The sequence below is a fragment of the Otolemur garnettii genome, unplaced genomic scaffold (assembly GCF_000181295.1).
Source record: "Otolemur garnettii isolate 467f Iridium unplaced genomic scaffold, OtoGar3 scaffold00001, whole genome shotgun sequence".
NCBI classification, from domain to species: domain Eukaryota; kingdom Metazoa; phylum Chordata; class Mammalia; order Primates; family Galagidae; genus Otolemur; species Otolemur garnettii.
Genome location: NW_003852396.1, coordinates 63,194,962 through 63,212,290, shown reverse-complemented (window position 1 = coordinate 63,212,290; position 17,329 = coordinate 63,194,962). Strand labels below are relative to the sequence as shown.

Here is a 17,329-nt window from a genome sequence, read left to right as displayed (position 1 = left end):
TGATGCCCTTTTGTCCACCTGCACGAAAATCGCATGCACTAAAGACAAACTCTTCAATTCACCTGGGCTGGACAGCCTTAAAGGGAGTAATTTTTCCCTCTCATTTATAAATAAATATTTCTTGGGATTTTTCAAACTTTCTGAAGTAAAACATCTTCTGAACACATTTGTAATAATATAAGACTCGAAACACTGGCCTAAGGCCTTAGGGCAGCTCAAAAGCAAACTTATACAAGTCTTTCACGTTCGCTCTTGTTTTCAAGGAATTCTCGGACGGCCCTCATTTAAAAAAGAAAAAAAAAGTTTGAAGTAATAGAAAGCAGAAAAATGTCTGCAAATTCACTGTTCTATCATTTTTATTGCTCTTTCCTTACATCATAGAATGTATACTCCATCTAAAACTGGGACCTTAAAACCAAAGGCAAATCAGTTTTCTGAATATTATTTTATCAGCATTATGCAAAGAGTAGTTAATACTGCCTCACCAATGAACCTCTAACAATATACTCTATAAATATGCAGACTGCTATTCTGCCTCACACATACAGAGCACTGCAGAATGACACCGCCCCGTATAAGCAGACAGCAACAATACGGATGACATATTGGCGGATGAATTCTTCCAGGGCAGGGACTCTGTTGCCTTCATCCAGTATTCCGAAGTTCTAGTCGATGTTTAACACACAGCAAGAATAGCCACTACTGAAATGGCCTCAACATTGAGAAGAGCTGGACTGGCACTATAGGTAGAATTAGAGGACTAGCTATAATCCCTTTTTCTAATAAGTGGTTCACAGACTACAAAGTCTTAAAACAAAAGACAAGCCAAATCCAGAAAACACATGACAATGGCATAACGATTCCTCACAAAGAGCGCAAGAGTGAGTTGGTCAGCATACTCAAATCTATCTCCTCTACCATGAAAAAAAAAAAAACCAAAAACTGAAAGTCACATAGTAGACAGATTGTGGTTTGACTTTCATAAAAGGAGAATGTGTTTGGTTAAAACAAAGCTTCCTGTTTGTATCCCTTTGGGTTTAGCTGACCATTTCAAAGAAAATATTATCGTTCCACGGCTGAAAGAATATTTTGCTAAAACCATTCAGATTTAAATATGTGCCCATTCACCTGAATCCGAGGACACAATCTTACGACCACCTCAGCTGCAAGTGGAACCATTTGTCTTTTTCCTTAATCACTTATCTAACAACGACGAGTAAAAATAATAAGTGAAGTTAAAGACAAATGCATATAAAACAAGTGTGCACTCACTTGATGTTGTTTCAATTGGCTATTTAAAGGTTGCTAATAGGCTCAGTGCCTGTAGCTCAAGTGGCTAAGGCACCAGCCACATACACCAGAGCTGGCGGGTTTGAATCCAGCCCAGGCCTGCCAAACAACGACAACTACAACTATGAGACAGCTGGGTGTTGTAGCAGGTGCCTGTAGTCCCAGCTACTTGGGAGGTGGAGGCAAGGGAATCACTTAAGTCCAGGAGTTGGAGATTGCTGTGAGCTGTGATGTCACAGCACTCTACCCAAGGCAACAGCTTGAGGCTCTGTCTCAAAAAAATAAACAAATAAAGGTTGCTAATAACCATTCTAAAAGTTTATTTGGCTATTACTAGTTCTTTGCTTATATTTTATAAAAGTTCAAAATCCCATTTGCCTAGCTGAACTAAAAAGTTCAATACATACACGTAAAACACATCATATATAAAATACACAAATTGAAAAGACAGAGGATCAAAGAACATTCTTCTTTTATTAACAGACAAACCAAACATTAAGAAATTCTCATATCTTACTTCCCTGAGAGAACATTCTAGAAAAGATATTTTTTGGAACAAAATACTACACATTAAAAACATGGCTGAAAATAAATTTAATGATTATAATTCAAAATGTCATACATATTTAAATACATTTTCTTTCTTTATCCAATTACAACCAAACTATAGCAGAAACAAAAAAAAAATGATTATCTATGGACTAAATATTCATGTTTGGAATGAATATGAATTGTAACAACCTCAACTGAAGATTTATGCTAATACATCTAAAACAAAATGGCTCGATCAGCTCAAAATCTGTCATAATTTGAGAGGGAAAATTTCCTCCTGCAACTGAACCAGCAATTTTCTGTGTTTCATAATTTGTCAATTTGTTCCCTAAGTGTAGTGATTTAGGGATGACAAAAGAAATAGAGGAACAAATGAAAATTGCTTAATTATAGTTTGCAGATGTTCCCCCAAAATGCAAAAGCAGGAAACAGGTTAATGCCAGTGATCCTGTTTCTTCCATAGGACTCAACTACAAATTAGTTCACTTTGCTTAATACTTTCTTTCTTCTGCAGTATTCTATGTGGTATTTGATGTTAAGTTGTGATAAAGAGGTCATGTACAGGCAGCTACTGAATTTATAATCGGTATAAAATTACAAACTCTTTTTTTACCCTTTTATTCTTTTCATCAATACAAAAAAAAAAAAACACATCAATAAAAAGCTTTAAAATAACACTGCTTCCTTACTCCCTCCCTTGGGATGCCAGATTAATTAACTTTTTCTAATTGCCTCCCTTTACTAGCAAGTCCTCATATGACGCCTTCTACAAATTTCCCTTGCGTTAACATTATACTCATGGCCTATGTCCCAGGGCCTGGGTCTTCAGTGAAAGTCAATTTATTGCTATTCGCTCTGTTATTTTCAATTGTGCTCTTTGCTGTTAAATTCACATTTGCAAAAGTGCTTCCTGAGTTACCTTTTTTTTTTTCTTAACGCAGCTAACGAACAAAAGGAAACAGAAAAGCACTGAAAATGGCCTGTGAACTAAAAACACCGCTCAATATTCAGCAGGGAATTAAATGACTGATAACAACAGCCCAGAAAACGTGGCTTCAGCGCCACCTGGAAGCGTAAAGCTGGCCAGTTGTTTCCAACTTCCTCTGGCAGGCAACCTGCCAGTTGCAAGGGTATCAAAACAATGTTAAGCCCTCTGGTCTCTATCTAATGCGCGACAGAAAATAACTGCAAAGGGCTACACAGCCAGGATTATTTTTCTTGTTGTGTTTTCTTTTATGAGAGAAAGCTGTTTTTATGCTCTACTGAAATTCCTTTCCTGCTCTGAAATTGGTAAGGTGGCCAGCTGCTTTCTATATTTTTCTCCGTGGTATTTTTCTACAGCAGATTTTAAATTCATTCCTCAGCCTGGGAAAAGCCTCTCTTTGTACCACCACCCCCGCCCCAGAAGTTTAAAGATGCATTTCTAACATTCGGATTCAAAATAGCTTTGGGGACCAAAATGATATATCAACTTCGGGAAATGTGTTGTTTTATGTGCTGCCACCGGTTTCATTTTTAATTACATTTTTTTGAAGCTGTCGAGTCTGAGGAGTGATATTCCTTTGGCTGAACTGACAACTCAAAATGTATCAGTTCAGAAGTATAAACCAAATCCCAACCCAAGATTCGGAGCTCTTGACAGAACATTCACTTAATAAGGAAAAAAAATAAAAGACTCCTGAAATGAGAGGTGTGCAACTTGGAAGGAGTCTCTTGGCCTCTGTGGGCCTCAGTGTCTCCCAGGCAAAGCACTCAGGCCTCTCCTTTGACTCTTTCCTTCTTCCTGATCCCAGCAGTTGCCCATAACCAACGTGCTGTCTGTCCTTCAGTCATTCCTTCTCTTGCAGCGTCTCCTGGGCCCGTTCCTTTCCACTCCCTCGACCACTGCCCCAGGGCAGACCTGCGCCCCTGTCCTGCTCAGCCACCCAGCCTCCCAGACTCCAGACGTTTCCTTCTTTGCCTCTGCCTTTCAGAATCACTTGCAATGTGTATTATTGTTTCTTGCTTGTTTGTTTTTAAATTCTAGTAGGGCTCCCAATTAGCTAGTATGTCAAACCCAAACTCGGGGCCTCTTGATACACTCTCCCTCTGTGCCTGGCCATTACGTGTGGATAGTCTTCAGGGCTGGACCTGAGGCCTTCCTGTCTGCCAGCCACTCTGTCTTCCTTTATTTTCATTTATTCAAGAAATATTTTTTAAACATCTACTCATTCCATACTATCAGCCATTGCTTTGGGCACCAGAGTACTAGTGGTGAAGAAAAGGAACAAGAAATCAGCCCAGGTGGAGCTTATACTCTACAGAAGACAGAATCAAGTGTATTTTGAGGTAGCACATCCACCCCTATGGCTCCTATCATCCACATGACAGTAACTCCAAGATCTGGAGGACTGCCCAGTGCACTAAGGAAGGCAGAAAAGAAAGTGGTTCTGACCGTGGGCTTTGTAGTTACCCTGTACAGACCTACAGTCCAACTCCATCTCTTCTAAGAGCACCAGGCATACTGGATTAGGGCTCCACCTTTACGACCTCATTTAACTTTAATTATCACTATAAAGACCCCTGTCTCAAAATACAGTCGACATTGGGGGTTAAGGCCTCAACATACAAATTGAAAGAGCACACAATTCAGTCCATAACAGCAAGTTATTGAACCTTAAGTCTTTGTCTCCTCACCTGTAAGTTAGGATTAATAAAATAATTTTAAAAATGTAAAAAAGGGGCCAGGTGCAGTAGCCCACACCTATAATCCCAACACTTTGAGAAGCTGAGGCAGGAGGATCACTTGAAGCCAGGCATTCAAGACCAGCCTGAGCAATATAGTGAGACTCCCATCTCTACAAATCTTTTTTAAAAACTAAATTTTTTTTAAAATTGCATGCACCTGCAATTCCATCTACTCAGGAGGCAGAGACAGGAAGATCACATGAGCTCAGGAGTTCAAGGCTGCAGTGAACTATGGTCATGTCACGGTAGCCTGAGCAACAGAGACCCTACCTCTAAAAAAAAAAATAAAGGAAAAAAGCTCCAATTTACTAAGTTATTATAAAGATTAATAGGATTAATAGAGATGATCCTTGTAAACTGCTAAGCAGCTAGCTGCTATCAGTAATAATATTAAACTGGCTTCTTCAGAACCTCACACATGCAGGTGTTTCTGTGGGAGAGGTACAATGTAGTACAGAGGAAGATCAGATGTCTGGAGTTTGAATCCTTGGCCAGACCTCAGATAAATTAATAATGTACAATAACTTTCAGTTCCCTGAGCTACAAAAGGGATATAAATAACTATTTCCTTCTATCATTGTGGCAATTAAATAAGTTGTTCAAGACAAATGTGTAGTGAATATATCAATAAGTGAATGTAAAATAAAGAGCTTTACACTGTTCCACCAACTTTACAATTAAAATGGAAATAAACTTGAAGCAATTGCCCGGTATATCAAAGGAACAGAGATAGTCTTGCTTTGTAAGGGACTGCACTATGAGAATTTGTAGTTCTCAAAACTAACGGTTCTCAAAACTAAAGGTAAATTAGAATCATTTTGAGCAGCGGTTCTCAACCTATGGGTCATGACCCCTTTGGGGGTCTCCTGCATATCAGATATTTACATTACAATCCACAAGAGTAGCAAAATTACAGTTATGGAGTAGCAACAAAAAGAATTTTATAGTGGGGGTCACCACAACATGAGAAACTATATTAAAGGGTCGTGGCATTAGGAAGGTTGAGAACCACTGATTTAGAGAGCTTTGTGAACATAAAAAGTTTAGGCCCCTCACCATTGAGTCTCATTTAATAAGTCAAAAGCCTAGAAATATGGATTTTTAAACGTTTCTTATCATAAAAGTCTTTCTGATATTCAGCCAAGTTGGAGAACTACTGGTCTATAGCAGCACTGACTGCCCAATAGAAATGTAAGCCACCTATGTGGTTTTAAGTTTTCTAAGTAAATAACTTTAAAAGGTTAAATAAATAGGCTACACACGGCGGCTCATGCCTATAATTCTAGCACCTCCGGAGGCTTTAAGTCAGGAGTTCGAGGACCAACCTGAGCAAGAGAGAGACCCCATCTCTACTAAAAATAGAAAAATTAGCCTGGGTCATGGCATGTACCTGTAGCTCGAGCTACCTGGGAGGCTGAGGCAAGAGAATCATTTAAGCCCAGAAGTTTGAAAGTTACAGTGAGCTCTGATGACACCACTGTACTCTCCATGAGACAACACAGGAAGACTGTTTCCCCCTAAAAAGTTAAACACATTAATAAAAAGTGAAGTTAATTTTAATAAGGTATCGTATTTAATCTAATTTTCCAAAACATTATCACTTCATATATAATCAATATTGAAAGGTTATTGAGATATTTTACATTCTATTTTTGTACAAGTCTCCAAAATACACTGTATGCTTTATACTCACAGCAAAACTCAATTCAGATTTCAAATTTTCATCAGATTTACTGGATCTCTACTTAAGTTTCATAAAATTTACACTTTAAAAAACTGATTCAGATACCAAATTTGTCCCCTGCACCTTCAGAAGCTTCCCAATAACTGAACTGAATATCAGATTTTTAATTTAAGTAAATGAAATTGAAAACTCATCTCCTGGGTAGCACTGGCCACATTTCAAGTACTCAGGAGTCAGTGTGAGCAGGGGCTACCATACTGGACAGTGCAGGCCTGTAGGATCTCAGATCACAGACAATTATACCTTCCTGAAATCTGGAATGATGGAAAAGCATCAGCATAACTAAATATGAATAAATACAGATTAAACTCTCTACGATTACACATGAATATTAAAATCTGAGAAAAACTAAAACCTAGTCAAGAGTTCAAAACTCCAAGAGTTTAGAACTGTCAAAGGCCAGATTATCACCAGTTTATAAAGTCACAGCATGGCCATTTGTCCTGAACTTTCAGACACACAATGTTCTACCCTAATGGGGATTTTAATTCAAATATTAACAAGTCTGAAGAGAAAAAGGGAAGTTGAGTTAACAAGAATTTTTTTCAGGGGCAGCGCCTGTGGCTCAAAAGGGTAGGGTGCAGCCCCATATACCGGAGGTGATGGGTTCAAACCCAGCCTGGCCAAAAATACTGCAAAAAAAAAAAGAATTTTTTTCAAAGATAATGTTAAAAAATGTTAAAAGAACAATAAAAATGCTAAAAAGTCTCTGTCATTTTATGGCAGAAGAGTACTCCATGGTGTATATATATACACACACACATATATACCACAGTTTGTTAATCCATTCCTGAGTTGATGGGGAAAATAAAAAGATTTGCAAGTAAAATGAGAATAGCATAAAGAAAATTAGAAAATGACATAGTTTGCTATAAGAAATTAAAAAAAAGAAAATTAGAAAATGAAAGTACACATCAAAATCTGAAATAAAATCTTTGTTTTAAACTGATGAAAACAGGTTAAAGTAGACAAATAATGTCAGGGACTCAAAGCTGTTATAGATTGACGGGGGAAACTGGATCTTAAATATTTTCAGAGTAAAATGAGAGACTGCAAAACAAAGACTTATTTAAGAGTGAATAATAAAATCACAGCAGATTCATTTCAATTTCCAAACTCTTTTAAGTTGAATAGTTGGTCAGAGAGAAAACTTTCACGGAAATTAATCATTGACCCTAAAGCACACAATCAGAATGGTAACAGCAAGTGTGTAAAGCATGTAAAAAAGAGAAAACTGGGAATAACTACCGTGACTCCCCACAGTTACCATATGTAACAAAAATGGACTTGAAAAGATTTAATGTCAATTTCTAGTCACTGGCTACTCAATTACACCTTTTCTGTTTGACAGCAACAGGAGCAATGAAACTAGCACTGTAAAAGGGGGGAGCAAATGCTTCCCGAAGTGAATCACGTGGTGATCCTGGTGTGCAAGGAAAATAAAAGAGATTGCCTTTTTCTTTTGAGAATTTAGAAGTAACTCTAAACCTTATTAAAGCAAGGCTACATCTTCATCTTGAAGACTTACTGTTTAAAGGAGAGGGTGTGTGTGTGAGGATCAGTACTAAAATCAATGGAACCATGCCTCAAAAGGACCACACGTCTGTAATTTCAGCTCGTTTCAGTCCATCCTTCCTGGGCTCTATGTAATGTCGCAGGGCCTAAGACGAGTCTGGGTTTAGTGGACCTTCCAGGCTCACTTCAGCGGGTAGACTTCACTGCCCTCCCTCAGGCTGCTGTCTGGGGGCCCTCCCACGAGCTTCCACGGGGACTCTCTGTGCTTCTCTCCACTGTGGTACTTATCCTGCATTCGTGCGATTTCCTGCTTGCTTATTTATCTCTCCCACTGGACTACAAGTGCTTGAGAACACAAACTATATCTTATTTATTTTTGAATCCTCGGCAACTAAAATGTTACCTAGACCATAATGAGATACTCACAGAATTAATGGATGAATGAATTAATTCAACATCAAATGTAAGTAGCCACATCTGTGTTTTATAACCTAACAGGAGACAGAAGTACGACAGGTGTGAAAGAAGCCTTTGTCCCCTTCAGACAGACACCCTAGAACATCCTATAAAACTATATGTGCAAAGAAACTAAGATACAAGAGATTGACTTAGCTGCAAATCTTTACCTCTAATAATGTCAACAATAAAATAATGTTTTCACCAATAAGGAAAAATACCTGCATGCTGATTTTCAAATATATATCTTACAACTTGAATTACTTCTTCAACTGAAGACACTCGTGAGAATTCAATTGTAACTGTTTAAAGCTAATAATTAATATGTCTCTTTGAATACTATGATAGAATACTGTATGTATTATCAAATATGCATCATGGTTTCAAAATAAATAGTTGCTTTTAAAAAGAAAAAAAAACTGAAAAATGTGATCAATATAAATGTACTGTAGTGAGAATTATCCGGCAATATTAACAGTCTCCAACTGTTTTTCAAGAGTCTGAAGCAGTAATGTGAGATTTCTTTCAATCAGGGTATAATTTAATTTTTTCCAGGGAAAAAAATTTTAATAGAATTACTGACCCTTTTAAAACTCTTGGAAAGAACATGAATCCCATAAGCATTCGGGTATATAACTATTATAAAAATAAATAGAGCAGTCTATCAGTGGAAACAGTAATGGACTTGAGAGATTAAACTTACTTATAAATGTACATAAGTATGCGCGCTGATAAACATTTCAATCAAAAAGACTCGCTGTATATCAGCAAAGCAACTACACACGTTCACACAAACGAAGGGTCTAGAAAGAAGAGGAGAAATGGAAACTTTGAAGAAGTAGCTTTCATGTCTTTCTTAAAAAGAACTAACCATATAGGTACCTTGATGAACTTTGCCAGCTATCACTCAACTCTAGCACTGCCCCTAAGTCCTATTGGGTTTTTCAGAAGGTATCTAAATGTTTTAGGGGAGGGAAAAAAGACACTTAGCGACTTAAGACACATTTCTGCACTCAACAATTCTTTTGTGCTTTAAGAGGAATTTTTTCAGGTCATTAGTTTATAATGTGAACTGCCGCCTAGGGATATTTTGAAAGGAAAAAACAACTAGTATGCTTGGGGATGCAGTTTATGTGACTTGCATCATCATTTATTTCAGCTCAATTTGGAGCCCAAAACTGAACTCCAAATGAAGTCACCACATCTGCAATAGAGTCTTTCTCAGCACACAATGATTATACTGGAATTTGAAAACAGAATAGACCCTTTATCACAAAAACAAATATATTATAACCCCCTTAAAATATCAAAGTCCTTGCAAAAAGTTTTTACTCTTTGAGGGCATAAAAATAAAATCAGCCTTCCCAATAATTTCCAAAATAATGTGGATCATCAAAATGTCATTGGCACATCAAAATCCACTACTTATGCCAGTTTTACCCTGTTTCCACCACCACCCCAGCTATTAACGCTGTCACATTTGGAGAAAACGGGAACTAAATCATTAGGCAGAGAAAGTAAGAATCTTCCTAAACCCAGGCACATAGATAAAACTAAAAGATGACTTGGCCATTTTCAAGGTTAATTTGATCTACATATCATGTCAAAACAGTCCAATAGGCTCAGCACCTGTGGCTCAAGCAGCTAAGGCACATACACCTAAGGTGGCGGGTTCGAATCCCCAGCCCGGGCCCGCCAAACAACAATGACGGCTGCAACCAAAAAATGGCCAGGCGTTGTGGCGGGCGCCTGTAGTCCCAGCCACTTGGGAGGCTGAGGCAGGAGACTCGCTTGAGCCCAGGAGTTGGAGGTTGCTGTGAGCAGTGAAGCCATGGCACTCTACCCAGGAGGATAGCTTGAGGCTCCGTCTCAAAAAAAAAAAAACAGTCCAATAGAGACAGCCCCAAAGTCATCTAGCTATTCCCTAAATCCTCTATAGCTTTAAGTATAAACACACTTAAGTGTAAACCAGTTGTCTAGGATATTCTATCTTTAACGATAAAAGAAACAAGTTAGAATCACTTCTTTCCTTTTCCTCATTATAAGGACCCGTCTTTTACATTCGTTTAGGGCACGTGAGTGATGACTTAATATCACAAAGTCAAGCATCTTAAATAGTATCATGACCTCAGAATAAACCAGAGAAGCTTTAAGAAAATACAGATTCCTTGGTCCCAGCAGAGCTTTAGAAAGGGCTCTGGTATTAATGTGGTCTAAAGCTTCTGGGGAGAATCTAATGTGCAACTAGGTAGCAAACCAAGTTTAGAAAATGTGGGTGGATGACCCCAAAAGGACCACGGTGGAAAGCCAGCTGATGGCGATCCAAAGCAGAGCCCAGGACTCAAACGCCCACAGGAGCCACTGAAGTGAATGAAGCAGACGACGTATGCACACATTTTTAGACTATGTGAGGCAAAGAGCAGGACAAACCAGGGTGCTCACAGGGCCAGGGCTCCCGCACTCCAGCGGAGGCTGCCAGGAGGAAAATAGGACACTTTCTGGCTTGATCCAAGGGGAAAAAATACACTAATCAAGATTTTTATATAAAATTCCCCAACTTTTGAATGTTGCTTCAATAACATTGTAAGAGGCAAACAAAACATAATAAAACACACAACACAACATCTGGTTGGCTTTCGCTCATCACCTCTGGTCTAAAGGGTGGTTTCTATTCTACAGAAACCATGACAGCAGTGGCATCACAACAGTGACAACAGCTAGCATTCGGTATTTATTGTGGGTTGGTCACCATGCTAAGTTGTACATGGATTATTTCAAGTAACCGTAGGCATAGTTTGGATGTTTGGCCTCTCCAAATCTCATGCTGAAATTCAATCTTCAGTGTTGAAAATGGGGCCTGGTGGCAGGTATTTGGGTCATAGGGAAAGATCCCTCTTGGATGGCTTGGAGCCCGTGACAGTGAATGAATGGCCAGGGGCATTCGCTCCCTGTGGCAACGAGCAAGTTCTCACTCCATTAGTTCATGTAAGCTAGTTGTTGAAAAGAACACAGGCATCCCCCCCTTGCTCCTTCTTTCATCACGTGACACACCTATTTCCCTTTTGTCTTCTGCCTCCATGGGAAGCTCCATGATGCCCTCACCAGATGCACATCGTGGTGCCATGCTTGTACAGTCTGCAGAACTGTGAGCCAAATAAACCTCCTTTCTTTATAAATTACCCAGTCTTACATATTCCTTTACAGCAGCGGTTCTCCACCTGTGGGTCGCGACCCATTTGGGGTCACCTAAGACCATCCTGCATATCGGATATTTACCTTACGATTCATAACAGTAGCACAATTACAGTTGTGAAGTAGCAACAAAAATAATTTTATGGTTGGGGGTCACCACAACATGAGGAACTATATCAAAGGGTCACGGCATTAGGAAGGTTGAGAGCCACTGCTTTACAGCAACACAAAATAGACTAACACAACCTTCATCAACCTTTGAGCAAAGTATTATTATCATCCCCCTTACTCGACAGCCACCACCTGAAGGTCACATAGCAAGTAAGTAGTTATTCCAGGATCCAAACGTGTGTGGAGTATAAGTTCAGAGCTTATACTACGCTGTATTTTTTAAGTCTTAAATATGCTTCTAACGACCTCCACTCTTTGTATTTGCCTTTCTTTAAAAAAATACAATAAAGTATTATACTGAAGGATTTCTCAGGTCATTTTTAGTTATCCAATTCAATGGCTCTGACTCCATAAAACAACTCTTGGCTGTATGCAGGCACCAGTATTTACGTGCATCAGTCACAAGGCCTAGTAAGAATTACCTGATCAAAGGAACGGAATGAATGCTCATGAGTCCTTCTGAAAAGGCAGCAAAGACATAAACTTATAACCAAATTCTTTCTCTCTACTGTTGCAGGAAGTTTACTTCTCCATGTTACCTTTTGAAAGATGAGTAAAAGTGCTCAGAAATTCTTCATATGTTTGCTCATGACAATTAACAAACCTATCCAGGACTTCTTCAATTAGTCTATCTTTATCCATTCTCTCCAATCCTGACACTGGGGCAGGCATTCCTATTCACGAGACCTCTTTATCTGGAAGAGAAAGAAAAACACGAGCTGGAGCGAGTTCTGCAGTACGAGCCCCTCTGAAAATACCCTGGAACAAGACAATTACTAGAGCCATGGTCTCGAGTGCAAGAGACCGGTTTTACTCATAAATAATACCTCGCTGCTGAACTGTTAATTATCACAATTTCACTTTTGCTTCAGTTTCCTCAATACCATCTTCTTAACTCACAATAATACTGTCTCCCAAGTACAGAATCAGAAATTCCAAATCTTTCAAGGTAAGAACTTTAATCACTGCCCATCCAGTGACAACAATAGCTAATATTTATTAGCAACTTATTTAGAAGTTACTGTGTACCAGAAGCTGTTCCTCTTATAATAACAATCCTAGCTAAGGTTACAAAGCCGGTGTGTCCGAGTGCCGGGTCTTGGGAATCTAATCCTAGAAGCCATGCCTTTCAGCATTTCACCACATTTCACATCCACTGTGTGACCTCCTCTCTCCTTACTACTGCTGATAAACAGTCGGCGTGCCTGTACTTGAACACGTCCAGGGACTGGGGACTCCAAACCTTCCAAAGAAGACTTTGGATAGCTCTATTAAAAAGTTCTAAAATTGGGGTGGCGCCTGTGGCTCAAAGGAGTAGGGCACTGGCTCCAAATGCCGGAGGTGGCAGGTTCAAACTCAGCGCCAGCCAATAAAAAAAAAAAAAAAATTCTAAAATTGAGCCTAAATCCGTCTCCTTCTATGCTCCCTTAACTGGTTCCTGTGCCCCAGAGGGTGTACTGAATAATTTCAAACCTTCTTGTACATGACATCCTTTCAAACATTTGAACAAGGCCGTAGTGTCCTTTGTCAATCTTCTCATGTCATTCATTGAAGAAAATTTCTCTTGCAAAACCCAGCTCAGAATTCATTTCTCTCTGAAGGCTTTACCCTCCCTATCTCCTACCACTGCAGGAAGTTAATCATCATTCCTCTGTGCTGCCTCTGCACCAAATGTTACTTTTGTTATGCGGCATTGGAAATAGTTGTATATATTTCTTGTCCTCTACTAGATTCAGAGCCCATGAAAGGCATGGTTCACATCTTTTCATTTTTGTATCCCAAGGGCTGACAGGCAATCCGTATGGAGCTAACATTCCTCATCTGAGCAGGTACAGTGACCGAATATTGCTAGGAGGTGGCAAAACACCCAACCACACTCACCCAATTATTTCACGTGTGCCTTACATGATGTGGTTTTAAGTCCTTTACTCCCCTGATAAATCTACCGGACAAAGATTCCACATTGCCATCCAGAACTGAAGACTCCAGAGGCAGTCCTGATACAGAGAGAGTGGACTAAGTCTTGCATTCTCAGTATCGCCCTCCTGCCATATGGCCAAGATCACATTCCCATCGCTGGTGGCCACTTCACTTTGCACACTGCTAACTGAACCCTTTCACCTGAGACACCGTGCCTCAATCTGCACGCGGTTTGAACTTTGTTTTCACATTTCACCTTGTAGAACTCCATCTTTTCTGTATAAAATATTATTCTTACATAGTTCTGAGAAAACGGACTATCTACAGAGGAGTAATTACTGCCTGAGTGGCCAGTATAATATGTGGGAATCAATCTAATATAAAGGAGGGGTTTCTCCAGGAAGAAAGAGCACCACGCTGCCTTCTATTTTTCTGAAACAAGAGTAAAATTCTGTTTTTCTGTTAACGCTTTCTCCTACTTCTCCTTTATGTATTTATCCATCATTTTAGAAATACAAATAACACAGGCGTATAAGATAAAAATGTGAAGACACCCTTCATTATCTCCTGACCCTGCCCATTCTCAACCATCAGAGGTAAAGCTACCAGGAGTTTAGTGAATATATTTCTAAATCTTTCTCCATAATGTTTATAGAGAATGACAGAAATTTTTTTTTAATGGGACCATATTCTATATGTTACTCTTCACAGATTTCACTTAATAAGCTATCCGGACATATCGCCACTTTGGAATGTACAGATGTAGCCTGTACGGTCATAGCCTAGCTCTTCCACTTACCGGGCAGCACTGAGCAAGTCACGAGTTACGAGACCTCTCTAGACCTCAGTTTTCCCTCATTTATAAAAAGTTGTTATCACAACTCCAGATGACATGGTGTGTTGTAGAGGACTGAGTGAAAATTAAAAGTATAGCTGGGTACCAACTTAAAAATGAGAAAAACTGTTCAAAGAAGTTGCACCTGAAAAATGAAATAGACAAAACAGCATCAGTTATGACTTATGCAAATTTACCGGTAACTCCGCCAGCCTTCGGCAATGCAAAACTCACTAAATAATGCTTGCAATAGCTACACAGTAAATCACAATAAATGGAAAGGTGGCCTTTATTTCACTATCAGTAGGACATGTACTTAATTACAAGAATTTCAGTGTCAATCTGCTTTTGCAAAATTGGAACCCAGCCAAATCCCGACAGCGTATTAAGTCAATCTCTTCCTCAAACCATCTCCTGTAATCTACTTTAGCAAATAAACACCAAAGAGAAACTGCCAGGCTGTTACTACTGCTCTCTAAATGTCCTCTCATGAATGCTTTAAGTATGACACTTTAAATTTCCTTTCCATTTCTCAAATTGGTATATCGTGAGTATTTCCTCTTAACACAGCTTGATGGTACCAAAGGCAAACAATGAATAGGCTGTGCCAGCACAAAGTCAAAATCCTTCCAGGCCTTTAACTTTATCATGTGGTTATTACAACGCAGAAGAAAAGAGGTCATGTTTTCATTGACTTTTTAAGACCTTCGAGATATCTGCTTTCACAAACTGTCATTATTGCAAGAGTTTAACAACACCAATCTTCAAATTTAGAACTTCCCTTTTCTACAAAAATACAAATAACCTAATGTTAAAAGTCCCCAGGGACTGACAGAGCAGATGATCATAATCATTTACCAGACAGTCAAGTGGTTTATGCAAATCCTAGTGGTTTTTTAGAAGGAAGTAATGGCTTTTCAGTTACCATTCACATACTTTTGTGTTCTTATCATGAATTATTTTTCTAAGCGAGAGAGGGGCTTTCCTGGATAACAGGAGTCTTTCTTTTGGTTTGGTTTATAAGTTTTAAGGCTTTGAGCGCCACATGAAAGACCCAGAGCATATTCTGATGATGAGTCAGTATGCAGAACTATCTCCTGGTAAGTCATGGGTGACATTTTCACAGTCAGAGTCTCCAGAACGAAACACAGGGAGCAGGCCTTGCTTCTTGGACCACAAGACTTCACCTGAAGATCACAGGCCTGGTTAGGAACCAGAGTTCTTTTCTTACCAAGCTGCTGAGAGACAGCTAAATAAATCACATAACCTCCCTGAAGTCCTGTTTTCTACCATCAAATAACGAAACGGCCACCTAAGCTAGTTAATGTCACCTGCTCTCTGAAAGGACATTATTACGGAACACGGCGTATGAAATTAACCCACTGATTTAGCATGTTTGATATTTATCTTCAGATCCTTGCTTAATGACGTTACCCAAACAAAATGCAACTTTCAGAGACAAGAGTATTGAACCTATGGAAGCAATTCACAGGAGCTAGTCTGCTGTCAGAGTGCTTCTCATATATACTTTTTATACTACATATGTTTGCAAAAAGAGGTTTTTTAAAACTAAGGTTCACCACTGTGACTTGAAAATAATAAACAGTGACACATTTTTTAAGGTTGCACAGGGTTTAGCAAAGCCCACTTACTCAAATGTGTATAGTTCTGCTCAATAATAATCCATTGCTGTGCGAAAGAGATGAGATTTCATCAAAATAATTCACCCTACCTAAGAAAATGAAACCATAAACCTTTGTGCTTCACGGGGTGGGTGTCATTTTACAATTGTGTAAATGATCAAATCTCTGAAAGACCAGACTACTCTGTAACACCACAGATTTAATACGACTGCACAGATACTGAGAGAAGGGACCTTGTACGAACCGATTTATTCTTCCTTGACTAAACTGCACAGATTTTACATCCTCTATTTTTTTACGTCTTTTAGATAATATCAAGAGAAAGAAAGAAATTCAATGACATAAGTTCAGATTCTCTGAGTTGAGAGAAACCTTATACACAGAATAAATGAATAAATCTGGGGAATAAACTTCAGGTGGGATTCTGTCAACTAATGAGTAGTGATGAGTGGTGACGCATGATTTTCCTATCGGACACCGTAATGAGATGCTCGTGATAGCCATCTCCCCCTGGGTGGCTGTATCCACATCTCCAGCTACGTTCTGTACCCCAGGGACATACAGAGCACCTTGAGGCTAAGCCCGGGCATAGGCTGTTGTGTTAGAGACCTACCAATACAGACAAGAAAGCAAAGGAAGAGATAAAAGGAATAAGGAAAAAGGCAGAAACAAAAACAAAACATCCTTTACAAAACAAAAAAGAGCCTAAACACCTTTATTGTTTTTTATCAGGATGAGATTTAAAAAAAAACATACAATTCTAGCATCAAAGAATTCACTGCACTTCAAATTATAAGCTTTTATCAACAGCCTTTTCTAACACTTAAAAGGCACAGAATTCTTCATTACCACCAAAAATGTTGACGGTATAAACACCTATTTTCTATATAAACTTTCCTAGGTACAACCCTCCACAGTGTGTATTAAAGGAAGTATTTAGGGAGGTAGGAAAGACTTTGGGATTATTCTTGACTACAAAGCTTTCAAAGTGAGATGTATTGTCTTCCATGCAGAGGGCTTAGAAGTAAATATTCTCTTAATTGTTATACATGTCTCCTTGACAAAATCTCGCCTTAAGGAAAAAAGAGAACATAGCCATACTAAAAACTACATATAATTTTTTCAATGTGGGTTCAGTACATACTTACCATAAACATAGATATCACAAGAGTTGCCTTAACAAAAATCAGATTTAGTTCCTTCCCTACAGAGGCGTATAATTTACATATTCTCTACAGGACTCCATTTTTGTAACAGGAGTAACTCCAATTTTTATATAGAACT

At 38.8% G+C, this 17,329-nt stretch overlaps 1 protein-coding gene across 3 annotated transcripts in view; it reads right to left on the bottom strand.

Moving 5' to 3' along the window:
• The window catches only part of CUNH11orf74 (chromosome unknown C11orf74 homolog), a 63,881-nt gene that overhangs the window by 36,908 nt on the left and 9,644 nt on the right, over window positions 1-17,329 (bottom strand). For 2 of the 3 annotated variants that reach the window (XM_023509320.1, XM_023509323.1), the window contains exon 2: window positions 12,187-12,342. In XM_023509320.1, coding sequence (XP_023365088.1) covers window positions 12,187-12,319 — 133 coding nt within the window. In that variant the 5' untranslated portion in view covers window positions 12,320-12,342. Of the gene's footprint in view, window positions 1-12,186; window positions 12,343-14,366; window positions 14,548-17,329 lie in introns of all 3 variants that reach the window. The other variant, XM_023509322.1, reaches the window with a different exon arrangement.